This window comes from Mustela erminea, chromosome 18 (assembly GCF_009829155.1).
Source record: "Mustela erminea isolate mMusErm1 chromosome 18, mMusErm1.Pri, whole genome shotgun sequence".
In the NCBI taxonomy this organism is placed as follows: domain Eukaryota; kingdom Metazoa; phylum Chordata; class Mammalia; order Carnivora; family Mustelidae; genus Mustela; species Mustela erminea.
Window position 1 is genome coordinate 60,264,133 of NC_045631.1, and position 15,954 is coordinate 60,280,086.

Here is a 15,954-nt window from a genome sequence, read left to right on the forward strand (position 1 = left end):
GTTGCCTGGCTTGCAGCTCCCGTGTGTGTGCGTGTGTGTGCGTGAGTGTGCAGGGAGCTAGGATGAGCTCACACTGATGCTACCCAGCACTGAACCCTGGTCCTGAAACACCACCACCTATGTGACCATGACCCACCTTCGTTCTAATCTACGGGGCGTAGAACTCGGAACACCGCAGAGAAGTGAGAGCTGAGTTCATAGCCCTGGTGGCAGAGCTGGGATCCTACCCGAGATCAGTGGGGGCTGCGGAAACAGGTGGGAGAGGCTTCCGGTGGGGCCGTGGGGCAGGAAGGCGGGGTGAGGACTGGGCACTGGGACCATTTTGGTGGGGACGTCTGTCCCCAGTACAGGCAGCATGAAAGTTTTAAAAGCAGGGGATGGGGAATTGGGGGGGGGCACCCAGCTACAGAACGGGGGCTGCCAGCTGTAGATGGGGGTCCCCTGGCCCCCGTGTGCCCTGCCCTGAGGAGGCATGTCCCCCTCCCCACTTACGGCCACCCCCATAGGGTCTCCCTGAAACCCTGCTGTACCCAGGGAGAAAACTGGGGGACTTGAGGCAGGGTGTGGGGCATTGTCCTGACAACACATGGGCTTCTGGTGGTGTCAGCTCTCCACGGTCACTCACTGGCCACAAACTCAGGAGGGACGCCTGCTGCCCCATCCACATGCACAAGAACACTCGAAGCCCATGGTGGCCACTGGAGGTCGGCACAACCTGTGGTCTGAGCCAGCCAGGCTGACAGGCTGCCGGACAAAAACCATTTTGAGGATCATGACCGACCTAGAGTCGACACGGCAGCCCGGATGCCGGATTTAAAACCCCGTCACTCCATACAAAGCTGGTGTCTGTGACCAGTTTCCCAGGGGAAAGACAGTCACAGATACCAGCTCAGATCCAGGTGGTGGAATTTTCAAGCACATGAAAGCAAGGACGGCAACTAGCTCCCAGGAGGTCAAGTTCAACATGCTGGAAACAGACGGAAAGTCTTAGCTGGGGAGCAGAGAAGACACAAGAGCAAAATGCATTTTTCAGAACCAGAAAATACACCGAACGTCCAAAAAATTAACAAGCTCCATCGCAGAGAGGAGGTGTCCAGGAAAGCCCGTGTGAGCCGGGTGACCAGCCACCAGACTCGTCAGGTCTGGCAAAGAGACAGAAGAGCGGGGGCTCATCCATGCCGCAGGGACCGGTGAGACAGGGCGAGAAGGTCCAACACTGTGTTATGAAAATCCCGAGACGGGGGCGCCTGGGGGGCTCAGGTCATGATCTCAGGGTCCTGGGATGGAGCCCCTGCTCGGTGGGGAGCCTGCTTCTCCCTCTCCCACTCCCCCTGCTTGTGTTCCGTGTCTCGCTGTGTCTCTCTGTCAAATAAATAAATAAAAATAAATAAAATCTTTAAAAAAAAAAAATCCCAAGAGAGGAGAAACATGATAGTGGGGGGGGGGTGGAGAAAGATTGACCAAAAATTTCTCACATTTGAGGAAAAACTTCAACTTACAGACGTAAGAACTGCAGTGACCCCCCTCCCAAACGGGGCGAATCCAAAGAAAGCCGTGCCCGGACATGTAACTACACTGGTAAGAAGTTGAAGGCAAAGAAAAAGAACCTAGAAGGCTCCGGGTGGAAAGGAAAGCTGTCCAGAGGACAACGATCCGAACAAGCAGCTGCGACCAGAAACCAGAGAGGCCAGAACACGGGGAGCAGGGTCTGGAACGTGCCGGCAGCCGGCGGTCAGGCCGCAGTTCAGTGTCGTCCAAACATGCTTTGGGAAGGAAGGAAAGACGGAGACGCTCCTGGGCCAAGGGCAAGAGGCGGCGACAGACGCGCTCCAGAGGGAGCTGCCAGAGACGCTCTCCGGCCGCCAGGGAGCGACGCCACGGGGACGTGGGGCTTCGGGAGCGGGGGAGGAGCAGCAGAAACGTCCTCTCGTTTTTAAACAGACACGTGACTGTCGGAAACAAAAACCCTAACACTTGCGGACGCCCACAGCGGTGACGCGACAGGAGGGGCAGAGCGTCTGGTTAACTCCGGATCCCACACGCGGGAGGCCGGGCGCGTGGCCGAGCCCCCTCGTGCGAGCAGACACGAGGGGATTTTCAAACACTTCGGGAAAAGGCAGGAAAGGGGAAACCGAGGCACAAACAGAGCGATAAAGGGGTAGATCTAAGTTCAGTTCTTAACATCTACACTAACCATGAATGGTCCGAACACACCAAGTGAAGGCATTGCCAGACAGGAATAAAAACGAAAAAGCCTGATTATGGTATCTCGGAGAAACCCACTTTAATGTAACGGCAGGTAAAAAAGAGAAAGATGAGGAAAATACCTCTGGGAGACACGAATCACGGGAAAGCTGGCGTCATGTCAGCACCAGACAGCGCGGGCTTCAAGACGCATATCGCCAGAGACGGGACCTTAAGTGACAAAGGCAGGGATCACAGCCCAAGGCGCGTACCCCCAAACCATAGGACTTCAACACTCCAGAGGCAAAACCCGCGGAACCGAAGGACTGACCGTCTCTCGGAGGCTAGACACGCCGCCAGCCTCTCCAGGGTACAGACCGGCCGGACCAAGTCGCCCACAGCAGAGCACACCTTCTTGTCACGTGACGCGGGACACACGCCAATGTGCACCGTGTGCTGGGCCGTGCCGTCCACCTGAACAAATTACAGAAAAACTGAAATCCTACAAAATGAGATCAGACCATCATGTAATGACTCTGGAAATCAATGACCGATCTCTGAAAGATGCACAGATATAAACAGTTACAGGGGAAAAAGGAATTCCCAAAAGAAGTAAGAAAATATTGTAAACGGAACGAGCATGAACACATGAACGTTTGTGGACGGCAGCTGAAGTACCGCCTTTTTTCTCAAAGAGAAATTCATAATACTAAATGCTTATTTTTTTTAAAGGGAACTTAATAATCAATAAGCTAAACTTTCACCTTAATTAATTAGAAAAAGGGCAAATTAAATCCAAAATCATGAGAACAAAGGAGATCATAGCAGAAATCAATGAAAACAAAAACGTGAAAGAAAAAATCCATGACAGCAAAAAGAGTTATTTGGGAAGCTCAGTCATCGTGCTGCGCCTGAGCCAGACCCACCGGGGAAGGGAGGCACCAGTTACATCAGGAACGAAAGGGAACCGTTGCCAGAAACCCTGTAAACATTAGAAGGACATTGAGGAAATACCAGTTTTATGCGTGTACATTCATCAGTCTTGAAGAAACGGACAAATTTCTCGGAAGCCCCACACCAGGCAGCTCGTCGAGGCTGCGGGCATGGGCCGCGCGCTCGCGTCTGCTGAGCATCGGGTCCGTCTAGACGCCGAGGGCAGGCGTCCCCGCGCCTCCGCCGGAACTCAGGGAAAGCGGCCGATGCAGCGCTGCCCCGCGAGCTCCGCCCGCATCCGGCATGATAGGAGCCAGGCGAGCCAGGAGTGTGTAAGAACGGGTTCTGATCCCGGCATGACGGTGCTGGGGTGAATCCCGCGGGGTTTACGCCGGAAACGTCCGGTCAGCTCAGCGCGCGGACATCGGTCGGTGTGACTCCGTATCGGCAGACGGGAGGAGGCGGGCTGACGAAGACCTCCTCGGCAGATGCAAGAAAAACATTTGACTAAATCCCACATCTGTCATTAAAAAACAAAAACAAAAACCTAGCAAACTAGGGAGAAAGGGAACTTTTCTATAAAAGCCATCCGCAAACCCGACGGCTAACAGCAGGCTCACTGGCCAAGGCTGGAAGCCCTTCCCGCGCGAGATGGGGAACCAGGCGCAGGGACTGCTCTGACGGCGCCTACTCGGTGTCCCCCAGAGGCCCGGCAGCAGCAGGAGAGAACTCGGAAGCCCACGTGTTGGGAAGGAAGGAAAGCGCCTAGTTGTGGCAACACGGCTGTGAACACAGAACACGCCGCAGGAACGTACAGGAGGCCTGCGAGACCTCCCCAGCAGGTTTAGTGAGCTCACGGGCTAGCAGGCCACTGCACAGAATCCCACACATGCTTGTTTACTAGCAACGAACCCTGGAAACAAATCAGAATTTTAGCCTCGGGAAACAGACTCGCCACACCCAGGACAGAGAAGCAGGGGACAGGCCAGGGCTCCCGCTCCAAACCAGGAAGAAGGACAAGGTACAGAGCTCGCCCTGGGGGAGCATCCGGGAGCGTCGCTTTCAGAAAATCTGGTTCGCGACCCTTCGATGCCAGCAGCTCTCTGTGGGGGTGCGGCGAGGAAGCTTCCAGGCAGGCTCCCCTCAATACAGAGGGAACCCCGCCCCCGGCCTCCGTGTGACAAGGCTGTCCCAGGGGCTGGCGGTGAGCGGCCTCGGGCAGGCTGCTGGAGCCCGGCTCCCCGGCTCCTGGCCACCACCTGGCAGCCTGGTCCTGCCAGGGCCGCAGATGGTCTGGGCTCCCACCCACGGCGTCCGTGGGCAGTAGGTCAGCCCTTCCATTCACTCTGCGTGTCTGACGGCGGCTGCCCTGTGTCTTCCCCGAGAGCACCGGGCAGGGCGGGGGGCGAGGGGGCTCTGCAGGGCCTCACACAGATCTGAGAGGCCGGACAGCCCTGGACTGTCTTCAGGCCCGGGGGCTCCAACTGGAAGGCACCCAGGAATGCTCAGCTCACAGAGTGGCCCATGGTCCTTGCTGCTTCTGGGGTCCTGCCTGGGCTGCAGGACACAGCTGAACCAGGTCCAGGGGGTCCCTCTGTTAGCTGGGGGGATGGGGCCGAGTTTGGTTCAAAAGCCTCTGAGAGCGGCCGTCTGGCCTCCGGGGCTCACTTGCTGGTGGACTTCGGAAATAAAGCCACGAAATTCCGGAGAAATCTGGCTCCTCCAAGAAAAGTGCCACACATACGACAAGGTCCCCACTGTCACGCGGCTTCAGGGAAACGCAAACCGAAACCACACGGAGACACCACCTTCCGTCCACCAGGATGGCCAGAACCAAACAGCAAAGAGCACGGGCTGGCGAGGAGGCGGTGAAGTCCGAGCCTCGCGCGGTGCTGGGGGGACACGCGGCACGAGGAGAAACAACCAAACACGGGGGCACCACATGACCCAGCAGCCCCACCCCCAGAGACACCCGCCGGGGACCGAGAACCGGCGCGCACGCGGGAATGCGGCGGCCCTGTGGCCCCCGGTCCTCCCGGGAGGCGCAGACCCTCCCCGGGCCGCTGCAGACGGACAAGCGCGCGGGACCCCCATGCGCTGTAGGTGCAAGGAGCTGCCGCTCGGGCGGACCCCAAGAAAGGAGCCCGACGTGGACAGTCCACTGCGTGGGGCGCCGCGGCCACGGGGAGCGCAGGCTGCCGGGGCAAGCGGAGCGGGCAGGGGCGGGGGGGCGCCCTCTGCGCGGCTGACACGGCTCCGGGACTGGTACGTGGAGCCCCATGAACACCCTAGAGGCGTCTCACGGGGACGGAACCGCATACTTTAAAAAATGTTCGCTCTGTTACGGGGCTTCCGCCTCCATCTTAAACAAGGTGTCGCAGATCGCGGCCCGCTGGTTCCGGGCACAGCCAGGGCTGCTGGGGCAGGGGACGCCCCCCCCCCCCCGCAGTCTCCAGCCCGTGTCTGCGCCACGCTGAGCCTCCTCTCGCACATGTAGGGCCTTTCCTTCCTCGCCGCGCCCCAGAACAGGCTCCGGGAGGTCGAACATCATGGAAGAATCTCTCGGCCCTCAGACCCAGCCCTGCGGCCACCTGCCGACTGCCCAGATTCAGGGACAAGCACTAGGACAGCCACGCCCGGAGCCCATGGCTGCCCCATCCCTGTCACCATCCCACCGTCTCCTGCAGCCTTGTCCACCGGGCTGGCCTCGAGGATGCTCTGCACCTTCCAGACCTGGCCCTGCCTGCGGCCACCCCTCTGCACCTGCCACGGGCCCACATCACCCTTCTGGGCCATCCACCAGGTGGCAGTGAAGGCTCCCCGAAGCGGAGTCCCTGCCCCCTGGCCCAGGCCAGTGTCCTGCATCCTCTCTGCAGACCCGAAGCCGGGGTGCGGGGACCCTGCTCCTGCGGGCGGAGCTTACCACAAACTCAAACGCACTTGCCGCCGCGGCCTCTGAACCTCCCTCAGAAGACGGGCAGGCGCACGTCCAGTAAAGCCCCCGCAGGCGTGTCCAGGACTGACACTCCCAATCGACCAGACCTGTCCCCACCGCCCGCAAATGAACTTCCAGTCATGCTGCCCTGAAAGCCCACCTCGGCTCTCCAACCAGGAGCCCGTGTCCCTGTGGGCAGAGTCTTGGCTCTTACCTCCAGAAACAGAATCAGGGTCACTAACGTTCCCAGAGGGAAATCTGTGAGCCCAAGAATGCGGGGAAATGACAGCTGAGCCCAGCACACCAGCCCAAGGCCACACAAAGGACTGCGGGTGCCTGGGGCACGGAGAGAGTCCCGAATCTGGGTGTGAATTAGGAACCGAATCTGGGTGTGAATTAGGAGCCGAGCTGCCAGACCTCCCCTGGGGCCTCCCTTCTGTCCCCACAGAGCGACACTCTGCAAGGCCACATGGTCGGCCTGAGGGTTAAATGTCACCCCCGAGCTGTTTAAGTGGTTTTTCCCCACGGAGGGAGTGTTCTTTTCACATGGACATCCAGGCGACAGCCGAGTCTCCAGGAGCTTCTCTACAGATGTCTGTTTCTTCCCCGTTTTGAGAAAGAGAGAGAGAGAGAGAAAAGCCTGGTGGAGTAAATCACATCCCGAGCTAGACACCAATAGGATTTTTCTCAGCCATGTCACCTTCCGACCATACCTGGCAGGGAAGCAGCTGAGACTCCACACTTCTTGGAGATCTGAAAGTGTGGCGGTGGCCCGGCTCCCTTGAGACGCCAGGCCCAGGGGCAGCCTTTGTCCTGGAGGGACCCCAGAAGGGGCTGGCCCAAGGTCCCAGGCCTGCTGCCCACCCAGCCCCTGCCAAAGGCCCGTGTTTCTTTGGCTTCTTGGTCTGGCTGCTCTGGGGACCTGGATTAGGGTCGTCACTCTCCCCAAGACCCCGGCCCTCTCTTCCCAGAATTCCCTACCATTTGCTCCAGGAGCTCGTAGCCAAATGCCCTCTGTCCCCCACGGGTGTCCACCTGCACACGCCTTGGTGCCTAGTAGCGAGCCTGGCCCCCTCAGCCCGCTCTGTCCTCTGCCTGGCCGGTTCTATCTTGGTTATCCCAGCACATTCCAGGGTGAGCGGCGGCAGAGGCCAACTGTACTCATATGGGACCCAAGGGGACAGGACCTCACGCCTCTGGAGCACCGGTCACCCACTCGGACTGGGCCTGTGGCTCCTCCCGCCGTCCGGCATGTGCACACACGGATGGCTGTCACGCTGGCCCAGCGTCACGTCCACACAGCGAGCGTGCCCTCCGGACGTCCCTCGTTCCCAACCACGTTGGGGGGGGGCGGGTGCTGCTGAGTGCCAGGAAGGGCAGAAGCTGGTGCTGCCTCACCAGGCAGGAGCTGCCCCCTGGCCCCGGGGCCACATCCAGGGGACACACCTGGCCCAAGAGAGGCCCCTGCAGAGGAGCCCCCCAGACGGAGACGACACGGAGCCCGCAGTGGTAACCAGGGACGTGCAGGCCAGTCTTGGCAGACGTCCATGACTATGCGGGACAGTGGGGCTGCCCCGCACCCCCGGAGGCCACCCGCAGCCCAGGCCGAGTGGGCCTCCGTGCTCCCCCGGGGCTTTCAGACCTGCCATGAGAAGAAAAAGATCTCAGGGCTGAAGACAACATTTTAAAATCCGGCTTTAAATAAACATGGAATTAAAAAAAAAAGAGTGAGCAGAGCCTCCAGCAGCTGAAATTAGAAGCAGCGGCCCTGGGCAGGGGAGCCATCTGCGTGCGCCAGGCAGTGCCGTCTGCGGGCTCCTGGCAGCGCCCCGGGCTGGGGGCTGCCTCGACGGGGAGGGCTGCCGGGACAGGCCAGGCCCCGCTTTCCAGGGTGTCCCCCAAGCCCCGACTCTAGAGAACACGTCCCCTCCCCCCTGCTCCAAACCACCCTTCCCTTCCCCATCGGGCAGCTCAAGTCCGTGGAGACACAGAGAAGGACTGGAAGACGGTGTGTCGGGCAGGAGGGGCAGCGAGCGCCGGGCAGCCGCGCCTTCCCGACCCTCCCTGGGTCACCACGTGGCGGTGCTCCCTGGGGCCTCACCAGTTCCCCGAGGGCCCCTCCGCACCCGACCCCGCACAGAGGGGGCCCCGGGGCGCCCTAGAGCGGCCCGCCCGGCCTGCCCTGCGCCCCACAGGGAGGCCCAGGGACCCGACTGTTTCAATCTGCCGTGTCAGCTCCCGCCTTCCGATGGGCAGGTGGGTGCCCGAGCCGACGCGGGATGACGCCGACATGCAGAGTGGGGAGGAGCCCCCGAGAGAAAGTCGGAGCCTCTTCGCGCCCCGGTGCTCACCCCCGCGCCGCCTCCCACGGCCCCTGGAGTCACGCCGAGGCGATTATGTAAGGGGGCTGGTTGCTGGGGAACCTCTCCCACCCAGCCCTGCCGGGCGGCCAGCACCTCCGTCTCCTCCACCGAGGGGAGCCCCCTCCGGCCCTCCCGCAGGCCTGGCCAGCGGGAAAGCTGGGGGAACGTTCTAGGCTGCCTGGCTAGGAGGGCTGACACCGCAGCCCCGCAACTACAGGCCGGACGGCGGGCTGGACGCCACTCCTGAGCCTGTCCGGTGCCCCTCGGTCTTCCTCCGTGTGGGACAGCTGAGCGCGCTCCCCGCCCAGGAGACCGGAGAGACGGGGGCCCTGCCCAGGCGGGGCTCCGCTCAGACCCCCCCGCCCCACGTACGCCCTGTGCTCCCACGTCTGTCTCCCTGAGCACAGACCCCTCCGGGCCCGGGCTGAAGCGGCCCCGTCTAGGGCCACATGCTGACTACAGAGGAGAAAGCCTTCAAGCTGCGTTCGGGTCGAAGACAAGCAGGTTTTGAGGAAAGTGCAAACGTACCCAGCTGGGCGCAGAAGGGAGACAGCCTTCCCCTAGGCAGCGGGACAGCGGCCACCCCGTCCTGCCCTCGCTGACCGCTGGCGGCCTCACACCGGGGCCACCCTCCGCACGGAGCCGTGCCGCCGTCCACAGACCCGGCCCAGGATGGCCTCTGTGGGGACGGGGCGACGGCTCCACCCGCTGGCCCCACAGAAGCGGGGTTCAGGGGGCACAGGGTTCGGGGGCTGCAGGCCACATAGAGGCTGGTGCCCCCCTGAATACACTTTTCGTTTCTGGGCAGTTTTCAACATAAACAGTCATCAGGAAGGTCCACTCCACGTGGTCCGTCGTCACCACCTCCCGCCGACGCGGCGCTGCCCGGGCCAGACCAGGAACCCGCCTGGCTGTCGGTAGCCGAAGTCCACTCTGCTCAGGCGTCCTTGGTCTGCCTGTCACTCCCTCTCCGCCCCGGGCCTCATGCCTCCCCAGGCTCCTCTGGGCCGAGCCGCCTCTCATGCCTCTGGTTTTGGGGCGGCCTGGCAATTTGGGGGGGAGGGAGGCTCTGGGGCCATCCCTCCGTGGGGATTGTGGGATGTTTCTATGGAGATTACACTGGGGTGAGGTTCTGGGAGGAAGACCACGGAGCTGAAGGGTTTCCTCTCACGTCGGGGCCACACGGGGTCACGGGGACGAGCTGCGGCCCTGGCTGCACAGTGCTTGTCAGCGTCTCCCAGCAAAGCTCGCCTGCCCAGGCCATGGTCTCAGGGTCCTGGGATCGAGCCCCACATCGGGCTCTCTGCTCAGCAGGGAGCCTGCTTCCTCCTCTCTCTCTGCCTGCCTCTCTGCCGGCTTGTGATCTCTGTCTGTCCAATAAATACATAAAATCTTAAAAAAAAAAAAAAAGCTCACCTGCCTCCCGTGCTTGCGGGAAGGCGGTGGCCACGCACAGCCCACATGAAGGGCTGCGGAGTCTTCTGGAGAAACCCCCTTTTAAAGGGCAGTTTTGCATGTAGACTCTTTGACGTGGCATCCGGGTGCTTGCTAGACACGTCCGACTAAGGGCCCCTGACGATCTCTCAAACGTTTGAGGGCTCGTCACGTGGAAGGTACAGTTCTCGGTGTTTCCCTGGCTGTTTGCACCTCCAGTCTCCCCAGGCTCTGCCCGTCTCCCCCCAGGGTGCGGCTCACGGAGGCCGGGGGAGTAGACGGTGCCGGTGACACCAGGCCTCACCGGAAGCAGGAAATGCGGCTGTCCTCTTGTGCCAGAGGCTGCAGAGGTGACCTTCCTTGCTGGCAGGAGGCAGGAGTCCCCCAGACCTGTGAGCTTTCTTGCTGATCCAGCGGGCGGTCACGGAGAACGTGGGCGTGGCCGGGGCCCAGAACACAGTCCTCCGGACACAATCAGACGGCTGTGCCAGAACCCTGGCCCAGGCTGGTCAGCCGCGGCGCCTGGTGTGGACGCGGTCAGTAGGGCAAGCCAGGGCGGATGGGAAAGGCGAGGTCTGATAGGTACACCCGTCCCTTGGGCCCAGGAACCTTCTGGTTACCCATTCTAAGAGCTTTAATCCAGGAAGGAGAAGAGGAGGAGGAGCCTGGATTGGCGGCTCCTTCTCTGAGAGCCAGAGGAGGAGTGCGGAGGGAGAGAGGAGCGGCCCCTTGCCCAGCAAGCACACGCGTCCCTGTGGTCGGAGCCGAACGGCCACCCCTTCGGCCAAGCTCAGCAGACACCGGGTCAGGCAGAAAGGGGCGCAGAGGGGAAGGCCCTTCGAAGTTCTGCTGGGCAGCCACCTCAGAAAGCTCTCCTTCTGTTTAGCAAAAACTCACCAATCCTTGTGCCTGCCAGGAGAACAGCTTGCTTGAAAAGCAAAGGCTGTCATCCTGTAATTAAATCTGAGACCCCCTCCCTACGTGACGCCGAGATGAAGCCGCTTATGTAACGCGCCTAAAATAAGCTGATGCAGACGCGCTCCTTTATTCTTCCGGCTCCCAGCCCTCGACTCCTGGGCCGCCGGGGCTGTGGGCCACGGAGCCGGGGTGGGCACCGTCCGGTTCTCGCCTCCAAACGCGGCCCCACAGCGCACATGCATCCCGACCGGGGACCCTCGTGCTCAGGGCTGGGTGCTGAAGACCCACATGGCTACACACCGCCCGGGCCACGCAGGCCGCAGAGGTGAGAACCGGCCGTGAGAACTGACGGGGAAGCTGGTGGCTCAGGGGGCCGGAGCCTGTGCCTTCTCCGGGCTCCCTGAGCTGCCTCCCAGCTCTGGCCCGAGTGCAGGACCAACACCGCCCTGGACTGCGGCGCGCTGGGAGCTGCCTGCCTCGGCTGCGCCGGCGCCGGCCCTCACGCTAACCCTCTCCAACTTCTCCATCGCGACAGCAGCTTCCTCTTGCTGGTCCGGGAGGGGGCGGGCCAGACCCCAAGTGTAGGCAATGATCCGCAGCTGCACTGCCTGCCGGCCTCCAGGCGAGGCGTTCAACCCCACAGCCCCCCACACGCTCTGAGTTAAGGAGAAAGAGCCACGCGGGCTTTATAAAGGGCTCCGATCGCCTCCCAAATAAAAAGTGCCAAGACAAGGGTGCCCCCTTAACTCCGGGGGCTGGCACTGGAGCCGACCTCTCAGCACCCAGCCCACCATCTAGCCTTGCCCACGGCTCGGGTCCTAGGCCCTTACCCTTGGCCCTAGCCCTGCCCCAAACACCACCACCACTGAAAGGGGTTTCCACACAAGGAAGAAAACCCTCAGAGAGCCCTGGGGTCTCCCAGGCGGGGGCTCAGACCCCCACTGACAGTCTCCCTGTAGTCGAAGGAGTGGGCACACCTGTGCTAAGACCCTTCTGGAGTGTGGTGGCTCGGAGAGGTCGCCAGGCCCTGCTACGAGGGCCTCGCCCACGGCTCACTCCGCATCACCCTGCCGGGGTTCTCGCGGACGCTCAGCGCACTGCTCCTTCCCGTTCACTGGTGGCAGCTGCTGACTGACGGCTTCCCTCCCCGGGATGGGCTAGGGCCATCCGCACACCAGGAAGGCGAGCTAGGCTCTGAGTGGGCCCCCTACCTCAGCCGCTACCAAAAGTGGGTGAGCCCTCCCCGGGGCGGGAGGTGGGGAGCCAAGAGCAGGAGCTCCTAGAGGGCTGGGCAGGGCTTGGGCCAAGGGATGCTTCTCTGGAGAGGACCCGCTCCTCCTCTACCGCCTTGAGACTGATGGCAGCAGACAGCTCAGAACTCTCCAGGCGGACTCCCCTCCCACAGGGATGAGAACCCCCCCCTCCCCGGTTTTCCTGCCAGCCTCCGCCTGTCATTCTTCTGGTCTCAACCACGTCACTTCCCTTCGGGCGGGCAACAGCTCTACCCTCCACCCACCCTTGACCCCGGTCAGGTCAACGGATGTCAGTCGTAGGGCTGGCTGGCTGGAAGCAGGCTCGGCACCACGCTGGCCTGAAAAAAAGGCAGAGAAGAGCAGGAAGACGGTCCCAACAAGCCGGTCAACATCCCAGGAGTCAGATCTGATATGGGCCGGCTTTCTGTCGCTCGCGACCAGAAGAATCCCGGGACCTACACACACAGAGTCCGTCTGAAAGCACCCGAGCGCTAAAGGGCCAGGAGGAAGCCAGACCTGGGGTCAGGAAGGAAACAGCCGTAGAAGAGCTGCCTGTGACGGAGGCTTGGGGACAGAGCTCCCTTCCCCGAAGCACTCCTCCCGGAGGGCCGCAGTCCCCTCGGGTCCGGGCGCCGGGACTTCAGCACTTGCCTTCGTCCTGCTCTGTCCACAGCTGGCTCCGGGTCTGCGTCCCCCGGGGCCCCTGCGCTCGAGGACGCGTGGAAGCGACTGTCCTAGACGGGAGACCGGCAGAGAGTGTCAGGCTTCGTTAGAGGGAAACGCTCGGATCTGCCCCTCCGTGTCACTCCAACTCACGCCAACGCTCTAAGCAGCAGCGGCACCGGGAGCCCCGGGGCCAGCGTGGTCAGCTTCCACGGCCGACCCCCCCCCCTCCCGGCCAAAGGCCTCAAGACCAGCAGCTCTGTCGGACCCCTTGATCCCTCCCCACAGAAACGACCCCAGCAGCGTCGTCTCCTCCCTTGGGCGCCCCCCGCAGCCCCCTGGGTTCTCTCCGCACCTCCCCCCTGTCCACCCCCTCGACGATCTTCCCGGCAAATTCTCCCAGGACGCTCCCCTCTCCAGGATTGTCCTCAGGGCCCAGCCCCCCGCCGTGGCCACCCCCCAGTCCTCCTCCAGGACGCACCCCCACCCCGGGTCCATCTCCCCACAGCCCACCTCCCCAGGGTCCTCGCCCCGGGCCCACCCCTCCTAGGACCCGCCCCAGGATCCCCCCACCCCCCGCCCAGGTCCCGCCCCAGGGCCCACCCCCCGAGGGCCTCCTGCCCATCCTCCTCTGCGCCCGAGACCGCGCCGGCCGCACGCTCACCTCCGACACTCCGGGTCTGGGCCGGGCGGTCTCTCCGTCCGTCCTCGCGCCGCACGGCCGCCCGCGGCACCCCCCGCCGCCTGCGGGGAGCAGCGCCCAAAGGCCGCCCCGACTCGCGGCTCCGCGAAGAGCCGCCCCCACGCGCGCTCGCCGCAGCGCCCCCGCTCCCCCACCTTCCGCTCCCCTCCTCCAGCGCCTCCGGCCCACGCCGCCCCGCCCCCAGCCCGGCTGTCGCCCGGCCCCCAGGCTGTTCCCAGAGCCGCGGCCCGCGCCGCGCCTCCGCCTCCTCCCCTGAGATCGACAGCGCCGCCGGCCAATCGCTGCCTGCAGCCCGCCCTCGGGCCCCGCCCCCTCCCCCGTCTCCGGAACCCACCAATGGGAAGGGCGGCGCGGGGGCGGGGCCTGCCGGTTGCCTGGCAGCGGCGCGGCCGGGCGGGGGCGGGCGGGCGGCCGGGGGCGGTGATCCGTGTGCGGGGGGCGGGGCTTGCGGGGGGCGGGGCATGGGCGGTTATAAAGGCGGTCGCCGACGGGGCGCCGCGTTTCTGGTCCGGCTCCGCGCGCTGACCGCCCGTCTCTGCCGCGCCCGTCGCGCCGCCGCCGCCGCCGCCGCCGCCCGCCGCCGCCCGCCGCCCGCCGCCGCCCGTGCCCCCGCTCCGCGGTGCCGCCGGACCAGCACCATGTCGCTGTCGCGCACGGAGGAGATGCACCGGCTCACGGAAAACGTCTACAAGGTGAGCCCCGCGCCGCCCGCGCTCTCGGGCCCGACCGGCCCGACCGGCGCGGCCCCGCGGCCCTCGGGGGTCTTCTCGGAGCGGCCGCGCGGACCCGGCGGCCGCCAGCCGGTCACAGGTGGGCGCGGGCGCCCCGCTCCGACAGCCCCGCGCTGCCCCCGCGCGCCCCTCCGCGCGTCCGCCCCGGCGGCCGGGGAACCGGGCCCTCGGACGGCCGCGGAGCGGGGCGGGGGCCGCCGGGGGTCTGCGGGGTGCGGGGGCCGCGCCGCCCGTCGCCCTGCGCCCCCGGGCGGCGTGGGGGCCCCGTGGCGGCCCCTCCAGCCGCGGTTACGCAAGCCTTTGGGCACTTTCTTGTCAACAGGCTTTCCCTTTGCCCAACTCCTTCCCGGGCGGCCACGGACGGGCCCCAGGTGGGAGGTCGCGCGCGGGCAGGTTGGATGGGTGGACAGATAATCCGTCATCTTATGTAACCGCGGAGGAGAAGACTAATTGTGTAGGAGGCTGGCGCGCCTGCCTCTGCTTCTGCTGTGTGCGAAGAGTGGGTTCGGTCCTCCCCTGCGCGCTGTCACCGTCACAGCGGAGGGCCGCAGAGCCCCGCGGGGAGACCCCTCCGAGGCGCCCTCCCAGGTCCTTCTGTGCTTGGCCACTTGAGCAGGGCCTTGGGCGTCTCTCCGGTGTCCACTGTGCCCGCTTACACCCTCACCGCGGGGACCACAGACCCAGAACCCCTCGGGACTCAAGGTCCTCTGCAGTCCCACGCGGGCATGTTCCCGAGAGGGAGTCTCCCGCCCCCGGCGTGCTCAGAGGCTTCTTACAGAACCGGGTTGGAGGTTAGCTGGTGGGCTGGGAGATGGAGGTGCTGGTGTGTGTGTGGTAGTGGCTGGTTCACGGCCCCTGAAGGGGGGGTGGGAAGCCCCGACAGAGCAACAGTTTCTAATTGTGTTAAACAATTATGGCCGTGCCTTCCTAGCCAGTGGCCTGCGAAGCCCTCCCGGTAAGCTCGCTCCGGCTCTGGGCGGCCCCCGGGACACTTCCCGGGTGGCCCCCTTTGCTCTCCGCTGGGTTTCGGGTGGTAGGCTGTCCTCTAACACGCGTTCTGGTCGGGGTTTTAAAGTTACTGCGAGATCACGGCAGGAAGCCTGCAGCCCAGTGGGACTGGCCAAGTCAGTCCTGGAGCCATGTTAGCGGTGCTGGCGAGCCGGAGCCCAAGGCCGGTGAGGAGTCATCAGGAAGAAGGAGCAGCCCCGGGGGTGTCTGTGTTTGGTAGCAGGGAGGATCCGTGGCTTACGCTTCTGGTGGGGCTGCTCCGCGAACACTGTCGGGGAAGAGACGTTTATTCAATTGTTAGTCATTAGTTCCATAACCACTTGCTCCTTGTTGCAGGGGGTGGAAGGGAAGTGCTGGCCGGCGGCTTCCTTTCCCATTTTCCCCGCTTCTGCCTTGAAATCCTTAAACAGGAACTTCCGTGGTGACGGTCGCGAGGGGTGCGTGGTGTGGCTACACTCTGGGGAGCCCCGTGATCGTCCTTACTTAAACTCCTATAACCTGGGCAGTGAGGCGTGCCGTTACGGCTGAGCAGCTCCAGGAGGGAGCTGTGATTTCTCTGCAGATCCGAAGTGCGGTCCGCCGGCAGGATGGCGGCAGGAAGCCGGTAGGGTCTGAGTGTGGGGCCTCGAACCCCTCTGGACGCCGGCTGGAGGGTGTCCGTGCACGTTCAACAGGCGAGCCCATGCTCTGTGCTTGCGGGGCAGCTGATTGGTGAGCTCGCGGGGGGCAAGTGTGGCGAGGAGCCCGCAGCTCGGCGAGGCTGGCCCCGGCAGGCCTTGGTGTCCGCAGGGCTGTGCCCCCGCGGCCGCTCCTGGTTGCTGCCCGCCGC

At 63.8% G+C, this 15,954-nt stretch overlaps 2 protein-coding genes across 3 annotated transcripts in view; one reads left to right on the top strand and one right to left on the bottom strand.

Moving 5' to 3' along the window:
- Positions 1-10,875: 10,875 nt before the first annotated feature.
- LOC116576944 (translation initiation factor IF-2-like) lies at positions 10,876-14,026 on the bottom strand. The gene is made up of 4 exons (XM_032319499.1): positions 14,010-14,026; positions 13,348-13,830; positions 12,672-12,754; positions 10,876-12,358 (listed from the first exon to the last, which is right to left on the bottom strand). Exons 1-4 carry the CDS (start codon positions 14,024-14,026, stop codon positions 12,219-12,221), a joined length of 723 nt encoding a protein of 240 aa, XP_032175390.1. The 3' UTR covers positions 10,876-12,218.
- BAIAP2 (BAR/IMD domain containing adaptor protein 2) overlaps positions 13,946-15,954 on the top strand; it is a 62,017-nt gene continuing 60,008 nt past the window's right edge. Inside the window, exon 1 of one of the 2 annotated variants that reach the window (XM_032321753.1) lies at positions 13,946-14,078. In XM_032321753.1, coding sequence (XP_032177644.1) covers positions 14,025-14,078 — 54 coding nt within the window. In that variant the 5' untranslated portion in view covers positions 13,946-14,024. Of the gene's footprint in view, positions 14,079-14,532; positions 14,909-15,954 lie in introns of those variants that run through there. The other variant, XM_032321752.1, reaches the window with a different exon arrangement.

Excerpts from the sequence above, each read along its gene's own strand:
- LOC116576944 (XM_032319499.1), bottom strand. Across the intron at positions 12,755-13,347 it reads CCAGACCCGGAGTGTCGGAG|GACAGTCGCTTCCACGCGTC; the intron begins GTGAGCGTGCGG and ends TCTCCCGTCTAG. Across the intron at positions 12,359-12,671 it reads GTGGACAGAGCAGGACGAAG|GCCAGCGTGGTGCCGAGCCT; the intron begins GCAAGTGCTGAA and ends CCTTTTTTTCAG.